The sequence below is a fragment of the Bos taurus genome, chromosome Y, assembly GCF_002263795.3.
Source record: "Bos taurus isolate L1 Dominette 01449 registration number 42190680 breed Hereford chromosome Y, ARS-UCD2.0, whole genome shotgun sequence".
Taxonomy (NCBI): domain Eukaryota; kingdom Metazoa; phylum Chordata; class Mammalia; order Artiodactyla; family Bovidae; genus Bos; species Bos taurus.
This window is the reverse complement of record NC_082638.1, coordinates 7,473,907-7,496,677: the sequence shown is the minus strand read 5'-3', so window position 1 is coordinate 7,496,677 and position 22,771 is coordinate 7,473,907. Positions and strand designations below refer to the sequence as shown.

At 35.6% G+C, this 22,771-nt stretch overlaps 1 protein-coding gene across 1 annotated transcript in view; it reads left to right on the top strand.

The window, feature by feature from the left end:
• The window catches only part of LOC132344466 (lysine-specific demethylase 6A), a 185,414-nt gene that overhangs the window by 126,695 nt on the left and 35,948 nt on the right, over positions 1 to 22,771 (top strand). The window contains exons 17-22 of the mRNA XM_059884061.1: positions 4,752 to 5,512; positions 9,531 to 9,660; positions 11,447 to 11,552; positions 12,070 to 12,275; positions 20,290 to 20,354; positions 20,430 to 20,504. Coding sequence (XP_059740044.1) covers positions 4,752 to 5,512; positions 9,531 to 9,660; positions 11,447 to 11,552; positions 12,070 to 12,275; positions 20,290 to 20,354; positions 20,430 to 20,504 — 1,343 coding nt within the window. The remainder of the gene's footprint in view (positions 1 to 4,751; positions 5,513 to 9,530; positions 9,661 to 11,446; positions 11,553 to 12,069; positions 12,276 to 20,289; positions 20,355 to 20,429; positions 20,505 to 22,771) is intronic.

The window sequence follows — 22,771 nt, the reverse complement described above, 5'->3', positions numbered from 1 at the left end:
TTTAATCAATGCTTTGTACTTTTTTCGTAAAGGTTTCAGATACCTATTTCATTGAGTTTTTCCTACATATTTCATTTTAGGGCAAGTGCTAATGCAGTGGTTGTTGTTTAGTCTAAACCATGTCTGACTCTTGGGACCCCATGGACTGTAGACTGCCAAGCTCCTCTGATCACGGGATTCTCTAGGGAAGAATACTGAAGCGGGTTGCTATTTCCTTCTCCAGAGGATCTTTCCGACTCAGGGATCAAACCCATTGTCTCCTGCATTAGCAGGCAGATTCCTTAGAAATTACACTTGTTCATTACTAGTATAAAAATGTGTTTAACTTTTTTATATTAACTGTATATTTTGCAACATTTCTATATTCTTACTAACCTTTCTAAGTAGGTTTCTTGATTCTTTTAATTTCTTCACTGGCAATTGTGTCAGTTTGAACAAAGAGCTTCATTTTTTCCTTTTTAATTTTAATCTGTATCCATTTTACATCATTTTCTTGTTTCGTTATATCAGTTTACTTTAGTGTGGTAGATGAAAGAGTGGTGAGAGGGGAACATCCTTGCCTTGTTTTGTATGCTATTGGGGAATGCTTTGAGCCCAACTTAACGTACGACGTTAGCTAGAGGTTTTCTATAGATAATTTTATTAAGTGGAGGAAGTTCATCTCTGTTCCTAGTTCAGTGACAGTAATTTTATCATGCACAAGTATTCGGTTTTGTCAGTTCTTTTGCTGTATCAGTTGTCATGATTATGTGGATTTTCTTTTTTAACCTGTGGATGCGTGATATATTATAATGATTGATTTTTCTAATGTTGAATGAACCTTGGATGCATTGGATAAATCCTCTTTGGCCATAGTGTATAAATGTCTTTCTGCATAGTTGGATGTGATCTGCTGATACTTTGTTGAGGATTTTTCTTTGGTCTGTAGTTTTCTCTCAGTGTTTTTAGTATTAGGGTAGTCACTGTCCTTGACCTCATAGTATAGTTGAAAGATTGTGTCTGCTTCTATTTTCTGGAACAGGTTATTGAGCACTGGCATAATTTCTTCCTGAATTTTTGGTGGAACTCTTTATCAGTGACCTCATTTAGGCACTGTGGTGCTTTTTGTTCTGCAAAGTTACTAAATGATTGATTCAGTTTAAATAGTTATATGCTTACAGATTATCTCTTTGTCCCAGGGTTGTTTTTATTTTCCACTCTTTTGTCTGCTGATCAATATAGTTTTTATTAATACTTCTTCATTGTCTTGATCACTGTAACTTCAGAATATGTTCTGAGATTTAGATAATACTTGTATAACATTGTCTTTCCTTTTATAGTTGATTTGATTCTGCTGTCTTTTATTTAGTCTTCATATAATTTTAGGGTTATTATGTCAATTTGTATCAAAAGTATCCACTGGCACTTAATAGAATTGTGTTATGTGTTTAAGTCAAATTACTAATTTTTCGGAACCATGAATATAGTTTCTCTCCATTTACTTAGTTCTCTTTTAACTTCTCTCAGTCATCTTTTTCAGTTGTTATGAATAGAGTTATATTCTTGATTTGTTTTTGAAGTATTGCCTTAAGTTAATTTCTAATTTCTTTTGTGATATCCTGATTTCAAACATTCAGAATTCTGTTTAATATTTTTCAAAGTTTTGGTATTTTTCTGATTATATTTTTAATGATTGGTATTATTCTGTTTTGTTCAGGGAATATATTTTTTATGATTTTAATTCTGTTATTGAGACTTATATTTCTCCTAATCTGTCATGTGAACTCTAAAAGGAAACCTATTCTGTACATATTAAGTATCAAGTATTATTGAATACAAAAAGAAGAAAGACCTCACAGAAACAGAAGAGATTAAGAAGTGGCTAGAATACACAGAAAAATTATACAAGAAAGGCCTTTTTTACTGGGATAACCATAGTGGTGTGATCACTCACATAGACTCAGACATCCTGGAGTGTGAAGTCAGGTGGCCCTGAGGAAGTCTTACCATGAACAATGCTAGTGGAAGTGATTAAATTCCAGAGGAAGAGATAGGGAATCTACCTGATAAAGAATTCAGAATAATGGTAGTGAAAATTGTCCAAAATCTTGAAATCAAAATGGAATCACAGATAAACAGCCTGGAGACAAGGATTGAGAAGATGCAAGAAAGGTTTAACCAAGGACCTAGAAGAAATAAAAAAGAGTCAGTATATAATGAATAATGCAGTAAATGAGATGAAAAACACTCTGGAGGGAACAAATAGTAGAATAACAGAGCAGAAGATAGGATTAGTGAAGTAGAAGATAGAATGGTAGAGATAAATGAATCAGAGAGGAAAAAAGAAAGTGAATTAAAAGAAATGAGGACAGTTTCAGAGACCTCCAGGTCAATGTTAAACACCCCAACATTCAAATCATAGGAATCCCAGAAGAAGAAGACAAAAAGAAAGACCATGAGAAAATACTTGAAATAATAGTTGAAAACTTCCCTAAAATGGGAAAGGAAGTAATCACCCAAGTCCAAGAAACCCAGAGTCCCGAACAGGATAAACCTAAGGCAAAACACCCCAAGACACATGTGATTATTTCCTTTCCCATTTTAGGGAAGTTAACAAAGATCAAACACAAAGAACAAATATTAAAAGCAGCAAGGGAAAAACAACAGATAACACACAAGAGGATTCCCATGAGGATAACAGCTGATCTTTCAATAGAAATGCTTCCAGCCAGAAGGGAATGGTAGGACATACTTAAAGTGATGAAAGAGAAAAACCTACAACCCAGATTACTGTACCCAGCAAGGATCTCATTCACATATGAAGGAGAAATCAAAATCTTCACAGACAAGCAAAAACTGAGAGAATTCAGCACCACCAGACCAACTCTCCAGCAAATGCTAAAGGATCTTCTCTAGACAGGAAACACAAAACGGGTGATTAAATTCCAGTGAGCTATTTCAAATCCTAGAAGATGATGTTCTTAAAGTTCAACACTTCATATACCAGTAAATTTGGAAAACACATCTGTAGCCACAGGATTGAAAAAGGTTAGTTTTCATTCCAGTCCCAAAGAACAGCAATGCCAAAGAATGTTGAATCTACCATACAATTGCACTCATTTCACATGCTGGCAAAATAATGCTCAAAATCCTCCAAACTAAACTTCAGCAGTACATGAACTGAGAACTTCCAGATATACAAGCTGGATTAGAAAAGGCAGAGGAACCAGACATCCACTGGATCATAGAGGAGTTAAGGAAGTACCAGAAAAACATCTACTCCTTCATGGACTGCTCTGAAGCCTTTCATGGTGAATCATAAGAAACTGTGGAAAATTCTTAAAGAGATGGAAATATCAGACCACCATACCTGTCTTCTGTGTAACCTGTATGCAGCTCAAGAAGCAACAGTTGGTACCAGGCATGTAACAAGGGACTGGTTCAGAATTGGGAAAGGAGTATATCAAGGCTGTATATTGTCATCCTGCTTATTTAACTTACATGCAGAGTACATCATGAGAAATGCTGGACTGGATGAAGCACAAGCTGGAATCAAGATTGCTGGGAAAAACATCAGTAACCTTAGATATGCAGATGACACCACCCTTATGGCAGAAAGTGAAGAGGAACTAAAAAGCCTCATGATGAAAGTGAAAGAGGAGAGTGAAAAGTTGGCTTAAAGCTCAACATTCAGGAAACGAAAATCATGTCATCTGGTCCCATCATTTCATGGCAAGTAGATGGGGAAACAGTGGAAATAGTGAGAGGCTTTATTTTTAGGGGCTCCAAAATCACTGCAGATGGTGACAGCAGCCATGAAATTAAAAGATGCTTGCTCTTTGGAGGAAAAGCTGTGACCAACCTAGACAGTATATTAAAAAGTAGAGACTGACTAAAATAAAGTGACTTCACTGTCTAGTCAGAGCTATTGTTTTTCCAGTAGTCATGAATCGATGTGAGAGTTGGACCCTAAAGAAAGGTGAGTGCCAAAGAATTGATGCTTTCTCAGTGTGGTGCTGTAGAAAACTCTTGAGAGTCCCTTGGAGTGCAAGAAGTACAAACCACTCAATTTTAAAGGAAAGCGGTCCTGAATATTCATTGGCAGGACTGATGCTGAAGCTGCAGCTCTAATATGTTGGCCACCTGATGCAAAGACCTGACTCATTAGGAAAGACCTTGACTGAGGCTAGGAAAGATTGAAGTTATTCCTTGGAAAAAATTAATAAGATTTCATATGCTTTCTTTGAGGATAGCTGTTACTTTTCTGTTACAGATTCAATATTAATCTTAAAAGATTAATATATACACTGTTTCCATATTACACATAATACATTGTTATGATTGGTGATCTAGTTTCTTTAAGATGTGTTCATAGCTTCAATCTATAATGACTATATGTATGTTTTTCCATATCTAAATTTACTGAGTCATTTCTCTTTTAATGAAAATGTATATATCTGAATTAGACACTAAAATTTCTCAAAGACTTCCATGAAGAATTATGTTACTACACTAGTAAATGAAATCAGTTACGCAGCCCAGAAATACGATTTTCCCTCAAGATTACTAACCACTTTAACGATAAGATTATGAAACTTTTAAAAATGATTTTTACAATTTTGGTTATATTATATTACACATTTAGTTGTTTAGCTTTTATTTAACATTTTTAATCCTCAGTGTTGTTCTTTTTATGCATTAGGTGTTTGTTTAATATCTGGCTGGAACTTACAGTATGGAATTTTAAAAGTCTGTTTTTCTCTTTTTTTTAGGGGTTTAACAAAGGTCAGAATTCACACTTGCCAGGATCTAATGATGAACAGCCTTCATTTTCCACTGATCCTGCCCTGTATCTCCAGGCAGCTAGCACTAATATTCAGACTTCACATAGAATGCTACCTACTAGTTCAGTAACACAGGGAACTGCTTTCAATCACCTCTCTCATATTGCTACCTCAGGTGACCAGCAAGGCATTTGTTATACCAAAGAGAGCACACCTTCAGGAAATAGATCTTCTGTGCCTGAAATAAGCAGTCATACTGAAGATAAACCTAATGGCTGTGCTGGTGTCAAGGGACTTTCTAATCGTGTTCAGCAGTTGATGGCAGAACCTATTTGTAGTCCAAACAGTGGAGATTCTACATCACCAAATTTTATTTCAGACAATCCTCAGATCTCTTCCTTGTTGATTGGAAAAGCCAATGACACTATGATAACTGGAGCATGTGACAAAGTCAATAGTATTCACCCAGAAAGTCATACAACGACTAATAATTCTGTTGCCTCTTTACACTCTTCAATCATCTCTACAACTGCTCTAAAATCTGTCGACCACACCACTACCTTTGGTGTTACCAGCATCAGCAGTTCTCATATTAGGTTACAAACAGTTAATGGAAAAGGGCTAGAGAACTCACACAGCTCTAAAAATACAAGTCTGCCTATGATTAGCCGCAAACCTGATTCTCCAATCATACCATCAATGTCTGTGTCCATATACTCAAATTCTACAGAAGTTCTGAAGGCATGCAGGTTAGTATGGAAAAGTTTATCACAAATTGAAAATAGTTCACTTCTGACTTGATCAGAAAACTGAAATAATATTTGTATTTTATAAAAAATATAAAAGGTAATTATGTAGTCACTTGCCTAAAATAACTATTTCAAAAGGAACTTTGTTATTCCTCAGTATTATGCATAAACTCTCAGTGTATTACATGTGAAAAGCATTTTTCTATACCATATTGTGAGAAGCACATTTCTAGTGTTACTGAGTTCTGTTGATTAGCCATATTCTCTATGATTGGGGATTGAAACCAGTGAATGGATTAAATTATATTTGATAAAAAACCTGTAAAACCTTATTGATTGTTTTCTTTCTGGCAACATTTTCTGTGATTCTAGAAGAGATTTTAAACAGGCAGGAGCAATAAGAGAAAGGAACAAAGATTTGAGAAGTGTTAATAGACCACCAGTCACTTTGGGAGTCAAGCTATATTCTATTATTCTTAAAAGAATGAACTTCAAAAGTTTATTTCTTAAGTGGGTTTTATTGCCTTCAAACAAAAAATAAGACTCAAAAAGATGAGAAACACCTTCTTTGATATTGTGAAATTGTATAAATTTCCACATTCTGCACAGTCTTACTCATTCACGTTTTTTGAAAACACCTTTATTAAGATATAATTGACATACCTTACAATATATCCCTAAAATGTACAGTACAATGGTTTTTAGTATATTTCCATATAATGCACCAACCACCAGCACAATTTTTCAGCAGTTTTATTGTCTCAAAAAGAAAACTGTTGAACACATTTTAAAGTACTATTTTTATTCTGTTTGTTTAAAATCTAATCTAAAATTATCTTATTTCTCATGTTTAGATGCTGTATAGAAGAGTAAAACTTGTGTGATAGTTAAAGTACTAGGGGTAATGTTTCTGTGTAATTTTCTAAAACAAATTTGAATAATAATTCAATTTGAAATTGAATAATAATTGATATTATAATGAAATAAAATAGAAGATATGTACCATTAAATATAAATCTGAAGTTTTTTTTATCTATTTTGACTATTTTAATTCAGGTTTTGAATTTCAAATATAAAAAAAGAATTATTGCTTAATTACTATAAGTCTTCTGAAACTGGGAGTCTTTACCTCTCATCAATTGCTGAAACTAAAACATGTTTAGATTTTTCAGACACTTAGATTATCTTAGAAACCATCACCGATCAAACACTGAATATGCATTACAAAATTCTAAGCTGACACAAGTCTTAAATGTTTATGTAGTTTGTACTGGAGATAGAATAATAGAAAAACGGAAATAATTGATATTTTTAAAAATATATGAGTAAATAAGAAATTTTTGCCTTTCACAGTGGGTTAAATTTTAATTTTCCCATCTTATTTTACAAAATATATGTAAGCATCATTATTGGGGTACCTTTTTTAGATTGAATTTTAAGCTCAAAACCCCTAAAAGAACTTGTTTTATTGCTAAAACTGTGTAAATTTGTAAGTTGAAAATAACTTACATATGGATGCATGGTTTTTCCAGTAAATTTGGCTGGCAGTTTACTAGTGAAAGGATACCATCACCATCTCCAACAGTGATAAAGAGAAAAAATAAAGAATAGACAAGAAAGGAAGGAGGAAAGAACATGAATGTCAGGTTTTGAATTGAGGATAAAATTACTCCAGTTTAACATAGCAGAATAGATAGCAAATAATAACTGTCATGTGGAGACAGTTCCTATTACCCAATGCTGATGTGTTCTTTGGAGAAGGCAGTGGCAACCCACTCCAGTACTCTTGCCTGGAAAATCCCATGGACAGAGGAGCCTAGTAGGCTGCAGTCCATGGGGTCGCTAAGAATCGGACACGACTGAGCGACTTCACTTTCACTTTTCACTTTCATGCATTGTGGGAGGAAATGGCAACCCACTCCAGTGTTCTTGCCTGGAGAATCCCAGGGGCAGTGGGGCCTGGTGGGCTGCCGTCTATTGGGTTGCACAGAGTTGGACACAACTAAAGCGACTTAGCAGCAGCAGCAGCAGATGTGTTCTTTACTGGACTGAATTCTGATTAGTTCAAGGAATCAGTAGTTGAGAGGATTTAATCACTCTGTATGAGAAACTTAGTAAGGAAAAAAAAAATCTGTATATTAGTTCATCTGCAGAGCACCTCCCATTTTTTTGTGTTTAAATGTGTTCAAAAGTAAGTTCACAGTAAGGTATTTTTAAGTATGGTATTTTTAAAGTAATTTTTCAGTAATAAAACATTTTTGCTACAGTGAGATATTCTTAGTCTTTGCCACCTCCACTTTTTTCCCCAACTTCATTTCTTTCCCATTTGGATTTTTATGGTAACTTTTTCTTAGAATAGCAGTGAAGTCATACCTATTTAGAAATTCATGTGTTTCTTTTGTTCAAACTCTTCATGCTTTAGGGTTGATAGGTATTTTACAAAGGAAAAAAAAGTATGGTTCCTTTATTTTCAAAAACATTGGTTCTTTTGGTAAATGACTTTAGATTCTGATTTGACTAATTAATAGGGACATACTAATAATGGTCCTTTGATTTCATTGTACTTTTTGAGCAGCGTGTTCTCTTTTGTTATATTTCTTAGAAAAATTTTAAGGGTTATTAAAATTTTAAACAGCCAGTTTTTGGTTTCATTTATAGCATTTTTGCTTCTGTTAAAATTTTAAAATGTAAGTTCACCATTTAAGTAATTGGGCCAGTTTGGGTTCCTTGCTCTTGCCTCATTTTTTTTTTTTTTTTTTTTTTTCTGTTTTCATATATATTTTTACTTTGAATTGCTTCAGTTTTCTATATACTCTTAATTTGCTCTGTTACTAGACTATAAAAATCCTACAAGCAGAATCACACTCATTTTTCATATATAGGATGGTAAATCAGCTTATAAAATTTTTTTCAAGTACAATTAAATCCTTGATCCATGTGTTAGGGTATTCTAAAATATTTATGTTATATTGTAGTACATCTCTCACTAGGAAATAAGTCTTTTATAATCAACTTAAATCATTTTATGGAAAGTATAGAGTGACAGACATAATTAAGCATTGAAACCAATTCCTTTTATTATATAGAGATTATAATTGACTCTTTAATACGTTGTTCTAAGGAGGGTATATTTTTTCCTATATTAGCTTCTGACATGTATTTTGGTTGTAAATTCAGTTCTGTGGAGTTTATAAATTAGAATCGTATTTTTAAATTTAGAAGCTTAAGATACAGGCAACCTGAACCACACAAGTCACTATGCTTTGTGGACAGATAATGAAACCTAGAGACTGATTTAACATTTAAACTTAATTGCTAGTTAATTGTAAGATTTTAGTGTAATATACATTTGTAAATTGTTTAAAAATAGAAAAGTTTGTATTTTTAACTTAATTTGTAACTATATAAACCCTATCATAGGGAATCCTCTGGTGGTTCAGTGGTTAGCACTGTTCAGTTTCATTGCCAGAATCCCCCTTTGATCCCTATCCAGGTAACTAAGGCCAAAATAGGCTCTGCACACTATGAGCTGTTTTTTATGGCATTTCAAAGTTGATAACTTACACCATCTGAAACTTTAGTTTTCACACTTTCACTTTTCACTTTCCTGCATTGGAGAAGAAAATGGCAACCCACTCCAGTGTTCTTGCCTGGAGAATCCCAGGGATGGGGGAGCCTGGTGGCTGCCGTCTGTGGGGTCACACAGAGTCCGGACACGACTGAAGTGACTTAGCAGTAGCAGCAGTTCTACAAAAAAATCCTAAGTTTCAGGCTTTCCTTCCCTTTAGCAAAAGTAAAGCTAAACAAGGAATGGTGATTTTACTTTAGCTTTTGTAGTTGTATAATTTGAAATTTTAAATAGAATTTGTAATCTGTTCTCCAAAAATACAACTATTTGTTCTGAAGAAACAATGTATATTATTTTACTTTACTGAATGTAGAAGATTTTTCTCTTGTTTTAATCTCCTGTTTTTACAATCATTGCATAACTGATATATTTCTTCTAATTTTTTTCTAGGAACTTAGATAAAAATGGCTTGTCTAATAGTCACAATTTGTTGGATAAATGTCCTCCTCCAAAACCACCAACTTCTCCATATCCACCTTTGCCAAAGGACAAGTTGAATCCACCCACACCTAGTATATATGTAAGTCTTCTTGCTAATTAGTAATAACCCAGTTATCTGAACTTGTCTGCCTTTAGATATATTTTTAAACCATTGCAAATCTTTTTAGAGAAAATTAAATTTTTCTCTAGAGTTGAAATCTTTGAAAAACCATGTTTGTGTCCTAGAAGATAACAAACAACATCTCTCAGACTGAATATGGTCCCTGCCTCTTTTTGTAAATAAAGTTCTGTTGTTACATAGTCATATTCATTTATTTATATGTTATCTGATTGCTTTGCATTTGTTTAAAAATACTTACCATTTGTCCTTTCTTTGAAAAAGTTTTAGCACTGTACTCTAGAAAGATTTTTTGAAGAGATGATTTAAATCTAAAGTGTGTCTCACCTACAGACTGAGATTCTCTGAGAGTAGCAATAGTTAATTGTTTTTATCTTAGTTTTTTGTTTACATGATTCTAAATCTACATTCTGCTACCTTACAGACCTTAACTTTATGGTTCAAATTAAAGCAAAAATGTTTGTAAGTAACAAAGTGGTTAAGAATGTAGAAATTATGATTAGTACATGTTATTAAAAAGGTTAAGAATAAATAATTAAAAATTTTCAATTTGAAGCTAAATGTTTTTACTTTGGGGGAATATAGGTCTTTGGTAAAGAAAATTGATTTAAGTTAAATCAAAACAATTTCTGTGATTTTTTTTTTTTAAGTGTAGCTGCTGTCCGTCCTTAAACTATCCTCTTCTAAGACAAAAGAAAAATTTCTAAGCTAAAATTTGAAGAGTAAATATTTAGAATGATGCTATATGTAAGAGAGCATTTTGGATATCTGGCCCCTTTTTAAACTAGATGCTAAAGGAAAGTTACACAGCTCAAAATAGCCTGGCATTAAAACTCCCCTCCAGGTCCCCCCCAACCATTCTATGCAAAACAAAGCACTCTCTCACCACCACCCCCCCTAAAAAAATGGACATTAAGGTTGATTATGCCCAGCTCCCAGCTGGCTGATCTCACTCTGAACAACCTTGGAGAAGAACAGGCCCCCTTAAGACAGTAGCTTTCCACATACATGCCTGTATGTACTTACTCTTTTCTTGGGTAAGTGCAGCAGCTCACTAATTGACTCCTGCCCCTTTTCTCCTCATTAAAGGTGATCTGTTCCTGTAATGTGCCAGTTTCATTCTTTTTCTGAACCTCACCTTTTCTAACTCCTTTACCCTACAGATGCTATATAAAACCAAATTTTACTCTTAAATTACCACATTAGATTACACTGACTTATTGTGAAAGGAAGGTCTAGTTATAAAAATAAAACTCAACCCCTGAAACTGAACTTTTGGGGATTAAATGCAAACTGGAGATTTATCTTTCTTGGGTGTTATTGAATCATTTTTTATTTTGATTATAGTCTTTAAAACACTTTTAATATTTAAGTTTATATTTTACTGTTTCCATACCTCTTTTATAAGAATTCTGGAGGTATGCTTGGTAAGTACACTTGGGAAATACTTTTGAACTGCTAACCATTTTCAATCTATTTGTGAAATTTGTGTTCTAAGTTAATAACACCATTTCAGAATTTATTAAATTTAAAGTGTATCCCTTTTAAAGATAAATGTATATAGTGATTTTCTCCTCATAGAATTTTCCTGAAAGGACTAATGCTAAAACACTGTAGTATGCAGCACTCAGTGTTAATGGCTAAAGTATATTGTTGATGTAAAAATGCTTGGACAAAAAATGAAAACATATTTCAGGACAATACTTAGTCATTTTCTGAAATCTAACAAAACATTTTAATTTTACAGTTGGAAAGTAAACGTGATGCTTTCTTTCCTCCATTACATCAATTTTGTATAAATCCCAAAAACCCTGTTACAGTAATACGTGGCCTTGCTGGAGCTCTTAAATTGGGTAAGTTGAAAGTTCTCTCACTGTCATTTTTAAAAAAACTACCAGAAACAGTTTTTCCTAGATGTTTCCCCCAGTTTTTATTTTAATGGTAGGAAACCATTAAACCATTTTAATGGTAGGAAACAACCTTCTTTCTGTCTCAGTCACTTTAGCACATTTTTAACATGATGCCTATATTAGCCATTGACAATTTTTGATAGATTTTTATTTCTTTTTAATTAAGCATCATGAATGACTTGAGTTAGTTAATGGAAGACATTTTGCAATGTAAGATGTAGGTAAAATTAGATCCAGAGCCTGCTTATGTCCCTCAGTCCCTTGTTACACCTTCACACCTTGTCACAGTGATTAAATCTAATGATTCATGGGACTGCTGTGAAAGTTTGACCCTCATATGGCTTGAAGCAGTCTTGAGGAAAATGGATGGAACATCATAAAGAATTTTTGTAAACAACTTTTGAAACGTTCATTATACCAAAAAGTTTTATTTTTTATTAAAATTTATTTATTCATGTAGATCTAGGGCTTTTCTCTACTAAAACTTTGGTAGAAGCTAACAATGAACACACAGTAGAGGTGAGAACACAGTTGTTGCAACCAGCAGATGAAAACTGGGATCCCACTGGAACAAAGAAAATCTGGCGTTGTGAAAGTAATCGATCTCATACTACAATTGCTAAGTATGCACAGTACCAGGCCTCCTCCTTCCAGGAGTCATTGAGAGTAAGTGTTTTTTCCTGGAGATTTTTTTTCTAAATTAAATGCAATTGCTTCTCTAACAGTGTATTCAATTAATATAATTAGCTTTTGTAAGTATTACAATAAACAATAGATTAAACTATTGAAGGTTTAAATGAGGTTATATTAGCAGAAGTACATATTGTTCATAGAGAAAATACTGTTTTATAGCATATCCTTATTTTTGAAATGTTTCTATTTAAAATTATAAAGTAAATAGGTTTACACAGTAGTTGCAGGCTGATTTTAATACGAAGAATATTATCTGGGCAGTGCTCTGGTTTTTAATTGGTTTTGAAAAAGGCATTTCCATTTCATTTTATCTGGAAGATACTCTATAAAGAACTGTTAGTACTCTTTCTGTGTCATTAATAGTCTGTAAATAAAACTGCAAAAGAAGCAGAAATTTACAAAAGCATCAAAAAATATTCTTTGCCTTGTTCACTATTATATTGGAGAATGCTTTGAGCCTAACTTCACATATGATTAAATAAAAAGATGCTTACTCCTTGGAAAAAAAGTTAGGACCAACCTAGACACCATATTAAAAACCAGAGACATTACTTTGCCAACAAAGGTCTGTCTAGTCAAGGATGTGGTTTTTCCAGTATTCATGTATGGATGTGAGAGTTGGACTATAAAGAAAGCTGAGCTCCGAAGAATTAATGCTTTTGAACTGTGGTGTTGGAGAAGACTCTTTAAAGTCCCTTGTATTACAAGGAGATCTAGCTAATCCACCCAGGAAGAAATCAGTCCTGAATGTTCATTGGAGGGATTTATGTTGAAGCTGAAACTCTGCTACATTGGCCACCTGATGGCAAGAGCTGACTCATTGGAAAAGACCCTGATGCTGGGAAAGATTGAAGGCAGAAGGAGAAGGGAATGACAGAGGACGAGATGGTGGGATGGCATCACTGACTCAATGAATATGGGTTTGGGTGAACTCCAGATGTTGGTGATGGACAGGGAGGCCTGGTGTGCTGTGATTCATGGGATTGCAAAGAGTTGGACCCAACCAAACTGAACTGAACTGAATGGTTTTCTATAGATAATCTTATTAAGTAGAAGAAGTTCCTCTCTATTCCTAGTTCAGCGACTGATTTTATCATGCACAGGTATTCAGTTTTGTCAGTTCTTTTGCTGCATCAGTTGTCATGATCATGTGGTTTTTCTTCTTTAACCTGTGGATGTTTGATATAATATAATGATTGATTTTTTTTAATGTTGAGTGAACCTTGCAAAGAGTTGGAGACAACTGAGCGACTGAACTGAACTGAACTGAGCCTTGCATGCATTGGATAAATCCCATTTGGCCATAGTGTACAAATGTCTGTCTGCATAGTTGGATGTGATCTGCTGATACTTTGTTGAGGATTTTTCTTTGGTCTGTAGTTTTCTCTCAGTGTTTTTAGTATTAGGGTAGTCATTGTCCTTGACCTCATAGTATAGTTGAAAGATTGTGTCTGCTTCTATTTTCTGGAACAGGTTATTGAGCACTGGCATAATTTCTTCCTGAATTTTTGGTGGAACTCTTTATCAGTGTCCTCATCTGGGCACTATGGTGCTTTTTGTTCTACATAGTTACTAAATGATTGATTTAGTTTCAATAGTTATATATTTACAGATTATCTCTTCCTCCCAGTATTGCCTTTGAAAGATTGTGTCTTTCAAGGAATTGGTTCATTTTATCTAGGTTGTCATATTTGTGGGTGGAGTGATTCATAGCATTCTTTTATTATCTTTTACTGACCATGGATTTGTAATAATGATTCATATTTTATTTATATCATTAGTAATTTCTGTCTCTTGGATGGCATCACTGACTCAATGGACATGAGTTTGAGCAAGCTCCAGAAGCGGGTGATGGTCAGGGAAGCCTGGTGTGCTGTAGTCCATAGGGTTGCAAAGAATTGGACATGACTGAGTGACTGACCTGAACTCAACCGTTTTGTATATTTATTTTCCAGCCTAGTTTTATCAATTTTATTGGTCTTTTCAAAGGGCCAAGTTTTGGTTTCATTGATTTTTCTCTTTTGATTTTGTATTTTCAGTTTTCCTGACTTTAATTATTCTTCATATTTCTTTTCTTATTCCCTTTGATCGGATTTATTTCCTTTTGTTTTCCTTTTAATTTTCTTGTAGAGTAGAAACTTAGATGATTGATTTTAGATCTTTTCTTTTTCTATTATGTATATTAATTACACTGAATTTCCTGCCAGTCATTGGTTTGGGTGCATCTCCAAATTTACTAACGTTTCTATTTTCATTATAACTCAGTTCAAAATAATTATTACCTATTTTTGAGGGTATTTTCGACAATATATTGTTTAGTATCAGTGTGTTTTTGGATTTTCTATCTTTGTTTTACTGATTTCTAGTTCATTTCCATTGTTATCTGATAGGAGGTACTGTATTATGTCTTTACTTTTGAACTGCAAACTTGTGGGTGATGACCTGGAATGTGGTCTTAATGAACATTCTGTGTGAACTTCAGAGAACCATGCAATTTTTGACATAAGAATCCTGAAAGGCACAAACAAAACCTTCTGAGCATCAGGACCCAGGGGAAAGGAGCAGTTGACCACACAAGAGACTGAGCCAGACTTGCCAGTGACGCCACAAGAGATTGAGACAGACCTCCCTATGGGTCTCCTGTGGAGGTGCTGGTTGAAAGTGGCCTGCCTCAGGGTCAGGGGGACTGGTGGCAGCAGTCTTGGGAAGTGCAGCTTATTGGTATAAGTCGTCTTAGAGGAGGTCACCATTAGCTTTACGATAGAGCCTGTAGCCCTACCATAGGGACTACAGACTTAGAGCACTGGGCTGCCTCAGGCGAAATCAACAGGGAGGGAGCACATCCTTACCTATCAGCAGAAAATTTGACTACAGATTTACTGAACATCACCCTGCCCACCAGAGCAAGACCTGGTTTTTCCCACAGCCTGTCTGTTCCATTAGGAAGCATGCACGAGCCTCTTTACTCATCCATCAGGGGGCAGACAGAAGAAGCAAGAAGTGCAGTTCCATGGACTCCAGAACAAAAACCACAATTACAGAAAGCTAACCAAATGATGGATCATAGCCATGTGTAACTCAGTAAAACTATAAACCATGATGTGGAGGGCCACCCAAGATAGATGGGTCACTGAGGTGAGTTCTGAAAAAACTAGGTCCACTGAACAAGGAAATGGCAAGCCGCTTGAGTTTTTTTGCTTAGAGAACCCCATAAACAGGCAAAATTTTGCCCCATGAAAAGGCAAAAATATATGACACTAGAGGATGAACCCCCCCCAGGTCTGTAGGTGTCTGATATGATATGCTACCGGAGAAGAGTGGAGAAATAACTCCATAACAATGAAGAGACTCAGCTAAAGCGGAAATGATGCCCAGGTGTGGATGTCTTATGGTGAAAGTAACATCTATTGCTGTAAAGAACAATACTGCACACGAACCTGGAATGTTAGGTCTGTGAATCCAGGTAAATGGGACATAGTTAGGGGAAGGCAAGAGTGAACATTAACATCTTAGGAATCAGTGAACTAAAATGAATGGGAATGGGTGAATGGAATTTAGATGACCATTATATATACTACTGTGGGCAAGAATCCCATAGAAGAAACAGAGTAGCCCTCATAGTAAACAAAACACTCCAGAATATAGTACTTTGGTGCAGTCTCAAAAATGACAGAGTGATCTCAGTTTATTTCCAAGGCAATTCAGTATAACAGTCATCCAAGTCTATGCCGCAACCACTGATTCTGAAGAAGCTGAATTTGAATGGTTCAGTGAAGAACTGGGAAACCTTCTAGAACTAACACCAAAAAAAATGTTTTTTTCATCTTAGATAATTGGAATGCAAATGTAGGAAGTCAAATACCTTGAGTAACAGGCAAATTTGCCCTTGGAATACAAAATGGGGGGTGGGGTGGGGGCGGCAAAGTACAAAATAAAGCTGGGCAAAGCCTAACCAAGTTTTTCCAAGAGAATGCAAGTCATAGCAAACACCATCTTGAAACAACCTAAGAGGTGATTCTACACGTAGATATCATTAGATGGTCAGTAGCGAAATCAAATTGAGTATATTCTTTGCAACCAAGAGTGGAGAACCTCTGTAGTCAGCAAAGAGAAGACCTGCAGCTGACTGTGGCTCACATCCAAGCTCCTTATTGCAAAATTCAGGTTTAAATTGAAGAAAGTGGGGAAAATCACTAGACCATTCACGTATGACCTAAATAAATACCTTACGATTATTTAGCAGAAGTGACAAATAGAGTCGAGATTATTAGTCTGGTAGACTGAGTGCCTGAAGAATTATGCATGGAGATTGATATTGTTGGAGAAGAGAAAGTAACCAAAATAATCCTAAAAGGAAACAGATGTAAGAAGGCAAAAATTCCCTGGAGAAGGGAATGGCACTCCAGTCCCATATTCTTGCCTAGAGAATTCCTTGGACAGAGGAGTCTGGTGGTTACAATCCATGGAGTCACAAAGTATTGGACACAATTTAGCAAATAAAGACACACACACAAATATGGTATAATGTTATGCTATTTATATCCCAATTATAAAAAGAGAGGATTAAGAAATTTTTTTCACTGATTCTTTTTTTTTTCTTGCTTTCATTTTATATATTAGGAATTCTGACCTGTATTAATTTTCTTCTTTAAAAAACTAAATTTTCTTCCAAGCCAATGCAGTTTTTTTCTAGCAAGTTTCTCTGAATTTCTGTCCATTAGAAAAATCTTTATTTCTCTTTTACTCTTGAAAAATGTCTGAGGGTATAAAATTCTAGTGTGATTTTCTTTTTATTTCCATTTCACTGTTTTCTTGCTTACATTTTGGAGAAGATGTGGTTGTTATATTTAGATGAGTGTAAATGAGATATTTTTATTCTTTATCTCCATTCCATACTTTCTCTTATCTTTGATTTTCGGTAGTATAAATATGATATGCCTAACTTTAGGGTTTGCACATTTATCCTTCTTGATTTTACTCAGAACCCCTATATTTGTGTTTTGATACCTCTGTTTCATTGGTAGGGGATATTTACTTATTTCTAGTTTGTTTATTGGTCTAAATGTTTTTCTCTTTTTGCATACTACAAGGAATTTGGGATCGATGTTACCTGATCAGGGATTGAATCCTGGGCCCCAGTAGGGAGAGTGCTGAGTTCTAAACATTGGACTGCCAGGGAATTTCCTCTTGGTTAATTTATTTCTTCTCTTTCAACATTGCTGGTTTGATACATCTTTTAAACTTTTGCTACAATTCTTGCTTATTCTGGTTTGGTTTTCTGTGAACTTTTTTTGGTCTGTTTTTCCCTCTTTTTCAGATTTAGGAATTTCTTTTCAGACACCCCCATGTCAAATTACTTCGTTTTAGAATTCTTCACATCAGTTCGGTTTAGTCACTCAGTCGTGTCCGACTCTGCGACCCCATGAACCACAGCACTCCAGGCCTCCCTGTCCATCACCAGCTCCTGGAGTCCACCGAAACCCATGTCCATTGATTCAGTGATGCCATCCAACCATCTCATCCTCTGTCATCCCCTTCTCACCTGCCCTCAATCTTTCCCAGCATCAGGGCGTTTTCAAGTGAGTCATCTCTCCGCATTAGATGGCCAAAGTATTGGAGTTTCAACTTCAACATCAGTCCTTTAAATGAACACCCAAGACTGATCTCCTTTAGGATGGACTGGTTGAATCTCCTTGAAGTCCAAGGGACTCTGAAGAGGTCTCCAATACCACAGTTCAAAAGCATCAGTTCTTCAGCGCTCAGCTTTCTTCACAGTCCAACTCTCACATCCATACATGACCACTGGAAAAACCATAGCCTTGACTAGATGGACCTTTTGTGGCAAAGTAATGTGTCTGCTTTTTAATATGCTGTCTAGGTAGGTCATAACTTTGCTTCCAAGGAGTAAGCGTCTTTTAATTTCATGGCTGCAGTCACCATCCGCAGTGATTTTGGAGGCCAAAAAGATAAAGTCAGCTGCTGTTTCCAGTGTTTCCCCATCTATTTGCCATGAAGAGATGGGAGCGGATGCCATAATCTTAGTTTTCTGAATGATGAGCTTTAAGCCAACGTTTCACTCTCTTTCACTTTCATCAAGAGGCTTTTGAGTTCCTCTTCACTTTCTGCCATAAGGGTGGTGTCATCTGCATATCTGAGGTTATTGATATTTCTCCCGGCAATCTTGATTCCAGCTTCTGCTTCCTCCATCCCAGTATTCTTTGCATACTAAACTTTTTTTCTTAGAGTTCCATCATTTATGTTATGTTAGAGACTGTTCTTGGTTTTTGGTATGGGGTTTAAGCTGTGCATCTGACTTTTCACATACCTTGATGTGCTGGATAAAAGGAACTGCTGTAAGTAGGCTTTTAGTCATGTATTGGTAAAAGTATTGAGGTAGGGGATATTTTTTTATCTTATGATTTGGTCTTAGTCCTTGTGAAGCATGTGCCTCTCTATTGTAAACTTCATTAGTGCTTCATGTTTGTTTTTTTCCCCCATTCTTTCAGTAGAATTGAATGTGTAGAGTAGGCTGGAGTTGGGTATTCTCTTCTCTGGAGATGTTTTTATTGTTTAATTGCTCAGTGGTGTCCAACTCTTGAAACCCCACGAACTATAGCCCACGAGGCTCCTCTGTCCATCGAATTCCCCAGGGAAGAATACTGGAGTGGGTTACCATTTCCTTCTCCAGGGAATCTTCCTGGCCCACAAATCATACCCATGTCTCCTGCACTGGCTGGCAGATTGTTTACCACTGAGCAACCACGGAAGCCTCTCTGGACATAGAGGCTAATAAAAATTCCAGAAAATTAGCCTGTGATTAAAGAGCTGCTTCTGAGTGCAGATTTTGCTGTAAAGAAAAGAATCCTCTGGTATATTTCAGAAAGGGATTTTTTTTTTTCCGATATTGTCCATGGTTTTTCTTTCCCCAGCAGAGTATCCATAGAGTTTTCTGTTCCCATTACTTTTAGTTTCTGTTTTTCACTGCTTTTTCAAAAAAAAACAACTTTTGGGACACAGCAGTTTGACCTGGTTTCTTTTACTAACATGAGACTGCTTAATTGTTTTTAAAGATGAAGTGGCTACTTAGAGATCTCTTACATGTTTTACAGAATCATTAGTAAAGTATTTAATTTGCAGATATTTTTCCTATTCTGTAAGTTGTGTTTTCACTTTTTCTTAATGGTGTCCTTTGAAGCATGGAAATTTTAGTTTGGGTGAAAATTTTGTTTTAACTGCTTTACTTTTGGTGTCATAGCTAAGAAAGGTTTGCCTTGTGGTCATGCAAACTTACTCTTTGTTTTGTTGTAAGAGTTTCATAGTTGTATGTCTTACATTAGGTCATCGGATCCCTCTTGAGTTAGTTTTCCTCTTTAGTAAAAGGTTGGTGTCTAACATTTATTCTTTTCAATATGGGTTTCTAGTTTCAGTACCATTTCTTCATTGAATTATTTTGGCATTTTTTTCAAGAGAGTAACACATTTTCATTTAGATTTAATTTCCTTCCTAGTTCTAAGTGTTCTGTTTATATAGAATGTATTTCGTCAGAAGTTTAGATTATTAAGAACTGTATGTTCTCTTAGTTGTATTACTATACTCCACATAGGCAGGTTTAGGATAAAAATTTTTATAAAAAACCTAACTTGTTTTTGTAGGCACACACACTCCTACCAATTTAAAATGTGTACTTTAGCTTGATTGGCATTTATAAGTAACGTTGATAGCAAGACTATAGAACTTTCCTCTTATTTTCTTTTATTATCACTTTAATTTGTGTCAAGTAGAAGAATATACACATTTCATTCTTATTTAAGAGTTCATATAGGAAAAACGAACTCTGGTCTTTTAGTGCAATGTGCTTATAGGAAACTACTTTTCAAATCATAATCAGTAGCACTCATGTAGATATAATTATTTTATTCAGTTGTGAAACGAGAAGTATAGTCTGTAGCAGGATACTAAAACATGAATGTTTTTGCTTAATTTGTAGGAGGAAAATGAGAAAAGAATGCAACATAGAGAATATTCAGATAATGAATCCACTTCTTCAGATAAGTAAGCAGATTTTAATGTGCATTCAGTGTTCCTGTCCAAAAGGCAGGGATTTATTTTTGTTGTTTTCTTTTTTAGTACTGGAAGGAGAAGGAAAGGACCTTTTAAAACTATAAAGTTTGGAACGAACATTGACCTCTCTGATGACAAAAAGTAAGACTTCCTGTTCTATTACCATGAAGTGCAAACAGAAATGAAGAACTGAAAGTTGCCTGCTTTTATATTTTCTTTAATCCCATAGGTATCTTGTTTTTGTGTGTTGACAGAGAAGTTTTTGCTAGCATTCTGAAATTATTTTTATTAGATTTTGAAATGGTATTTTTGTTACAGTATCAAAACAGTTTTACAGATGTACAAATAAAAATATAAGATTATCACACTTTTTTTAGTTTTTTAAATATTTCATTTATTGATGGAGCCAAAGCAAAAAGAATACCCGGCTGTGGATGTGACTGGTGATAGAAGCAAGGCCTGATGCTGTACAGAGCAATATTGCATAGGAACCTGAAATGTCAGGTCCATGAATCGAGGCAAATTGGAAGTGGTCAAACAAGAGATGGCAGGAGTGAATGTCGACATTCTGGGAATCAGCGAACTGAAATGGACTGGAATGGGTGAATTTAACTCCGATGACCATTATATCTACTACTGCGGGCAGGAATCCCTCAGAAGAAATGGAGTAGCCATCTGGGTCAACAAAAGAGTCCGAAATGCAGTACTTGGATGCAATCTCAAAAACGACAAAATGATCTCTGTTTGTTTCCAAGGCAAACCATTCAATATCACAGTAATCCAAGTCTATGCCACAACCAGTAACGCTGAAGAATCTGAAGTTGAATGGTTCTATGAAGACCCACAGGACCTTTTAGAACTAACAGCCAAAAAAGATGTCCTTTTCATTATAGGCGACTGGAATGCAAAAGTAGGAAGTCAAGAAACACCTGGACTAACAGGCAAATTTGGCCTTGGAAGACAGAATGAAGCAGGGCAAAGACTAAGAGAGTTTAGCCAAGAAAATGCACTGGTCATAGCAAACACCATCTTCCAACAACACAAAAGAAGACTACACATGGACATCACCAGATGGTCAACACCGAAATCAGATTGATTATATTCTTTGCATCCAAAGATGGAGACGCTCTGTACAGTCAGCAAAAACAAGACTGGGAGCTGACTGTGGCTCAGATCATGAACTCCTTATTGCCAAATTCAGACTGAAATTGAAGAAAGTAGGGAAAACCACTAGACCATTCAGGTATGACCTAAGTCAAATCCCTTATGATTATACAGTGGAAGTGAGAAATAGATTTACGGGCCTAGATCTGAAAGATAGAGTGCCTGATGAGCTATGGAATGAGGTTCATGACATTGTACAGGAGACAGGGATCAAGACCATCCCCATGGAAAAGAAATGCAGAAAAGCAAAATGTCTGTCTGGGGAGGCCTTTCAAATAGCTGTGAAAAGAAGAGAAGCAAAAAGCAAAGGAGAAAAGGAAAGATACAAACATCTGAATGCAGAGTTCTAAAGAATAGCAAGCAGAGATAAGAAAGCCTTCTTCAGCGATCAATGCAGAAAAATAGAGGAAAACAACAGAATGGGAAAGACTAGAGAATTCTTCAAGAAAATCAGAGATACCAAAGGAACACTTCATGCAAAGATGGGCTCAATAAAGGACAGAAATGGTATGCACCTAACAGAAGCAGAAGATATTAAGAAGAGATGGCAAGAATACACAGAAGAACTGTACATAAAAGATCTTGATGACCCAGATAATCAGGATGGTGTGATCAGTGACCTAGAGCCAGACATCCTGGAGTGTGAGGTCAAGTGGGCCTTACAAAGCATCACTAAGAACAAAGCTAGTGGAGGTGATAGAATTCCAGTTGAGCTATTCCAAATCCTGAAAGATGATACTGTGAAAGTGCTGCACTCAATATGCCAGCAAATTTGGAAAACTCAGCCGTGGCCACAGGACTGTAAAAGGTCACTTTTCATTCCAATCCCAAAGAAAGGCAATGCCAAAGAATGCTCAAACTACCGCACAATTGCTCTCATCTCACAGGCTAGTAAAGTGATGCTCAAAATTCTCAAGCCAGGCTTCAGCAATATGTGAACTGTGAACTTCCTGATGTTCAAGCTGGTCTTAGAAAAGGCAGAGGAACCAGAGATCAAATTGCCAGCATCCCCTGGATCATGGAAAAAGCAAGAGAGTTCCAGAAAAACATCTATTTCTGTTTTATTGACTATGCCAAAGCCTTTGACTGTGTGGATCACAATAAACTGTGGAAATTTCTTCAAGAGATGGGAATACCAGACCACCTGATCTGCCTCTTGAGAAATCTCAGGTCAGGAAGCAACAGTTAGAACTGGACATGGAACAACAGACTGGTTCCAAATAGGAAACGGAGTACGTCAAGGG